A 5,709-nucleotide genomic window follows, 5' to 3' on the forward strand; every position below is an offset into this window, starting at 1 on the left:
GTATATATATATATATAATTTATTTAAAAGTGTATAGTTAGAAAATAATTAAAAGCAATCAAAAAGTAGACTGACAGCATCAATATGCATTTCTTTGCATGTCGTTCCATTTGTCATACTTCATTAAATTCAAATTCCAATTCCACATCCTGTTTACAACCTCAATTCAATCTGGAATTTAAAAAGCAAATTCAGTTCTGAATAGTGCTCAGCCCTGCCATCTATCTGGCTATCTGTCTGTCTACATTTCTTTTAAAAGTTACATTATTCCAGGATGTTTCAGAAAATGTCAATGTTATCTTAATCCTCCAAGTCTCCTAATGATCCTTTTTGGGTTCAAGAAGCAATGCAATCTGTCATCTGATCTTACTTTCAACACAGCAGCTCATCAGTCTTCACGTCACCGCTGACAAGACATGACCTACCGGGTCTTATACAGATATGAATAAATCATGTTCATGTTAGGAGAACTGAATGCCTCAGGGCTCCAAAATCACTACATCCAGACACATCCTCCTTCTAGACGCTCTTTAAATATGCTGCTATGTCTAGTATGTCGTAACATGACATTGCATGTTTTAAGGCATAAAACTAGCTTTATGTTTCTTAGACAGCATGAGATGTACTGAAGGTGACCTATAAGTTTATAGCACATACTGTACATGGTAAGACACTCATTAGGTGTCAAGAACAACCAGCATTTAAAGTCAACATGAAACACATTTGCAACCCATTTTAGCCTCATAATGTGACTGAGTGAAACAGGATATTCAATGAGAAAACATGTGGGACGGGACTTGATCCAATTGATTGGATATTCACAGTGGAGTAAAGAGGGTTTTAAAAACCAAAAAATATTAATCACTTGCATGCATACATACTGTCACATATTAACAACGAATGAGTCACCTTGACCGTCATTTCTTTGCAAAATAGCTGCCGTCTGTCCCCTGGTCTTAACTCTTGTTGGCCTGGTTTTTTCCTCATAGAAATCTTGAGCCCAAACACTCAGCAAACCAAAACACAACAGAGACCAGCTCAACGTATGAACCATGACTGCCACTCCTGCAAAAATAATAATATATTAGTATATTATCAAAAACTTGAAAAGAACATGTCCAGATCACAATTTACCAAAAAATCAAAAGACAAAAATAAGATTTTGCATGAAGAGAATTAAGCTTATTTTAAGGCCACTGATTATGTGATATATTTACTTTAATACATTACAAAAAAAACATTTATAATAATGCAAATTTAAAAATAAAAAATGTGGAGGAAGCAGTGCTTAAATGTCATGAAAATAATGCAATGCAAAGATATTTTTTCTAATTTTCTTTATGTAAAGCACATTTTCTTTCTCGGCAAGATCACATTTCATGCCAAAATCAAAAGACGAAAATAGGATTTTGCATGAAGAGAATTAAGCTTATTTTAAGGCCATTGATTGTGTGATATATTTACTTTAATACATTACAAAACCATTATAATAATGCAAATTTAAAATAAAAAAAATGTGGAGGAAGCAATGCTTAAATGTCATTAAAAAATAATGCAATGCAAAGATATTTTTTTTCAAATTTTCTTTCTCTGCAAGATCACATTTCATGCCAAAACCAAAAGATGAAAATAAGACATTATATTTTGCATGAAGACAATTTGTATATATAAAATGGCAATAAGAAATTTGGCAAATGGGAAATGTCATCAAAATATTATATTATATAATAATATAATCATTCCCATAACTGTGAAAAAATTTGAAAAAAGTATTTACAGAACATTAAAAGTATGTGTTTTGATTATTTTACTGTGATTTCCTTTACTTTAATATGTTACAAAACATTTATAATAATGCAAATTAAAACATTTGTAGAGGAAGCATGCTTTAATGACATGAAAAAATAATGCACATGCAATACAAAAAGATCATTTTATCTCATTTTCTTTATGCAAAACACTTTTTCTTATTTTCTTTTGAAATAAATACATTTCTTCTCAAACATGAATCAATAAACCGTTAACGATTTCCAAGGGCACATAAAACCTATAATTCACACTGATATTATTTTTATACAAACCTGCTTGGCATGCACTGTACATTATGGTAGTATATTACCTTCCATAGAGACTTTATTACCTGACTAAAAATGCAAAGCTCAAAGACAGTATTAAAAGAAACACTCATATTTTTATTAGATGTTGAAAAGTGACTCACCTTTGGCAGCAAAGCCTCTTGCCACAAGCGAGCAGCGCAGGTGTGCAGCTCAGCGTTCCTCAGGTGACGTGTGAGCGAATGAAGGAGGCTCTGAAGTGAAGTGCACTTCTGACTGAGTCAACAGAAGTAGACGGCGTCCTCAGGCTGTGTCACAGCCCATTTCCCTCCCACTTTTAAGGGGAGGAGGACCCACCGAACTCTTTAGTAGTATTGCATGTCTCCCCTCAAGACTGCAAAACAAGTGAACCTAAAAGCGTACTGCAATATTGCACTATAGATATGTCTCATGTACCTTTTCCAATTATTTCATTTTAAAAAATCCACTCTCAAAAGATACGTATTTAGGCTTAAATGTAAGATTTATGTATTTGAATTGCACATAAAATGTCCTTCCATTTGGACGATAATATAAACCTAATGTGATGCATACTTCTCAGTCAAACATAAATTAAGCCGGTAAGATTTCTAAAAAACTGAACGTTTTAAATACGTAGAAGCCAGGTTTATATATTTATCATGTATTAGTGTTTTTGTTTCAATCTTATACAATCGAATTCATTGAATATTGCTTATTGAACTGCTCTGTAATTGTTTTCACAATTAACAGTTTAATGCTGATTCTAAGTGATTTGAAGGAATGCACTTTGAAAATATCATTTACATAAAATCAAAAATGCAAATAGTTAATAAACTACTTGATTTTTTTTTTTTAGTGCAGAAATCCTAACTGTTTCATCTGAATGACAAATATGCATCACATTGAGTTAGTTACTGTGTAATCCAAATGGACGGAAATTTTATATGCAATTCAAATACATAAATCATAAATTTAGGCCTAAATATTATATTCAGATCATTAAAAGTATAATTGATCCACAAAGGAAAATTCTGTCATCTAAACCACTGTTTTTCATGAAACCGAACTGCTGAATTGCAAACACAAAGCTATAGCATGACTTCAGAAGACGTGCAATATAGCGCACTAGTCTAAATATGGATTACTTTTATGATTTTGTTCTGCTTTTTGGACCCGAGTCATTGTGAAGTGAACTTGAATAGATATGTGGATGTACAGATATTGACAGAACTATTCTACTGATTTGCTACTCCTGGTTTGGGCTTTTATGCCACAAGGCAGACTTGAGATATATGAGATGAGACAAACAATGGGGAATATGGATGGAGTTAGTTTTACAAGTCTTTAGTCTTTCTTCAGACATTCCACTGGATGCTATGGTGGTTGTCATGGTGATCAGAGGGCCTGACCTCATCTAGTCTTTTCTTTAGCATTGTCCCGTCCCTCCGTCCTGTTCATCAGGGTATTGCACTGGCCTAAAATACGACCACAATGTGAAATGAGATCGTCCCTGCCGTTCTGAAAGAAAGTTTCCACAAAAATCTGGTATATACACTACCGTTCAAAAGTTTGAGGTCAGTAAGATTTTTAAAGAAGTCTCTTTTGCTCAACAAGGCAGCATTTATTTGATTAGAAATATAGTTTAAAAAACAGTAATATTGTAAAATATTATTACAATTTAAAATAGTTTTTTTTCTATTTGAATATATTTTTAAAATGTAATTTATTCCTGTGATGCAAAGCTGAATTTTCAGCATCATTACTCCAGTCTTCAGTGTCACATGATCCTTCAGAAATCATTCTAATATGCTGATTTGCTGCTCAAGAAACATTACTATAATCAATTTTGAAAACAGCTGAGCCACATAATATTTTTGTGTAAGCTATAATGCATTTTTTTTAGGATTCTTTGATGAATAGAAAGTTCAAAAGAACATAATTTATTTGAAATAGAATCTTTTGTAACATTATAAATGTCTTTACTGTCATTTTTAATCAATGTAATGTCTTTACTGGATAAAAGTATTAAAAAGTATTTCTTAAAAAAATGCATGGCCTCAAGCACTATTTGATAAAAGACTAACAAAACAGAAACAGATGTTCAGTAAATAGTCACATACTGTATATCATTAATGATAATGAGAATAAACATTTTTTCCACTTTATGGATAGAGCTGTATATTTTATAAAATAGCACCAACAGAAAAATAGCAAGATGGCAGCAAAAAAAAAAAGACGAATGTTTCCACAGTTTCAAAAGCAGGGGCATTTTTATTACTTTTGGTGGCATTTCACCCCTGAGTCCCGGTTGGTTTCTGACCTGGGTGTGAGCGTATGTGACCCGTGACCCAAGTGCAAGTATTATACAAGTGTTTGCATGTCCAGAAGCCGAGGCTCTTATCTTCAGCTGTGCTGTGGGTGACAGGGATCAGTTTCAGACTCTGCAGGCTATGACTGACATTCTGGAATGCTTTGTTTCAGTAACAGCACATTTTACCCTCTCAATGCTACCTATTATGAACAATAAATAAGGCTTATACAAAAATGCGAATGTATAGGAAAAAGAAATCTGAAATGAAATCTTTTAATATATCAACAGCGTTTCTTTCTTCTGATATGAAAAAGACCCCTTTAATTTAGCCAGTGTTCATTTTTTCATTCAATTTTAGTCCGTTTTTGCCTTTTGGCGGACATATTCTTTAAATTTAGTCAATATTCCATCATGTCTTATTCATTCATTTTAATCAGTTTTACTTGACTAAAATGGCATCTCTTTTTATTCAGCGTAAATAACATATTCACAGCAAGCAAGGAACATTCTTAGAACTTTGGCTAGATTCTCTCAAAGTTTTGAACAAACTTTCTTCCAGTATAACATTAAAGGAGACATATTATGCCCCTTTTTACAATATGTAATATAAGTCTCTGGTGTCCCCAGAATGTGTCTGCGAAGTTTCAGCTCAAAATACTTCATAGATCATTTATTATATCATTTTGAAAATGCCTATTTTGAGTGGAAGCAGAAACAAGCTGTTTTTCGGGCCTGTCTCTTTAAATGCAAATGAGCTGCTGCTCCCTGCCCCTTTTTATAGAGCTGTGCCATTACAGCTTGGACCTGCTAAAAACATCTGTTTTGGTTCTGATTATCATGTTTATCGCACTGAAATCATGCGTTTTAAACAATAATAGTTTAAACTTCTGATATTTTCTGAGTGCTCACGTACAGAAAGCGGCTGTCACAGCATGCGAGTACTAAACTAAGTTCTCATTCACACACACGTTTACGTTAAAAACACACACAAGTTACAAAAACAGTCAGTTATGTCTGTGAAGGTAAACAACTGGGAAATAAATCGCATGTTTATTTTAGATCAGTGTGGCAGCGTAATATACAGTAAATAAATCAATATATCCACTGCTCTGTTGTCTCCTCTGAGGCTGGGACTGGAAATAGTGTTCTGTGCTCTCTGTGCAGCCAAAGACAGAACAGTTAGCATGTTTTGCTCAAACTTTCACCATGGTATTAGAACTGGTACACCGTTGTCACTTGCAAAGTCAAAATGACGGTGCCGTGGGTGGAAACTTACAGATTAAGGGGCGGTAATATTATAATGAGATCCCTTTGCCACGTCAC

General features: G+C 33.5%; 1 protein-coding gene across 1 annotated transcript in view; it reads right to left on the reverse strand.

The window, feature by feature from the left end:
• LOC107677896 (collagen alpha-1(XXVIII) chain-like) overlaps positions 1-3,489 on the reverse strand; it is a 39,787-nt gene extending 36,298 nt beyond the window's left edge. Inside the window, exons 1-4 of the mRNA XM_016472963.1 lie at positions 3,485-3,489; positions 2,219-2,330; positions 2,120-2,144; positions 910-1,065 (exon numbers count right to left, since the gene is read on the reverse strand). Coding sequence (XP_016328449.1) covers positions 910-1,065; positions 2,120-2,144; positions 2,219-2,330; positions 3,485-3,489 — 298 coding nt within the window. The remainder of the gene's footprint in view (positions 1-909; positions 1,066-2,119; positions 2,145-2,218; positions 2,331-3,484) is intronic.
• Between the last annotated feature and the right edge of the window lie 2,220 nt (positions 3,490-5,709).

The sequence above is a fragment of the Sinocyclocheilus anshuiensis genome, unplaced genomic scaffold (genome assembly GCF_001515605.1).
Source record: "Sinocyclocheilus anshuiensis isolate Anshui unplaced genomic scaffold, SAMN03320099.WGS_v1.1 scaffold164, whole genome shotgun sequence".
In the NCBI taxonomy this organism is placed as follows: Eukaryota; Metazoa; Chordata; class Actinopteri; order Cypriniformes; family Cyprinidae; genus Sinocyclocheilus; species Sinocyclocheilus anshuiensis.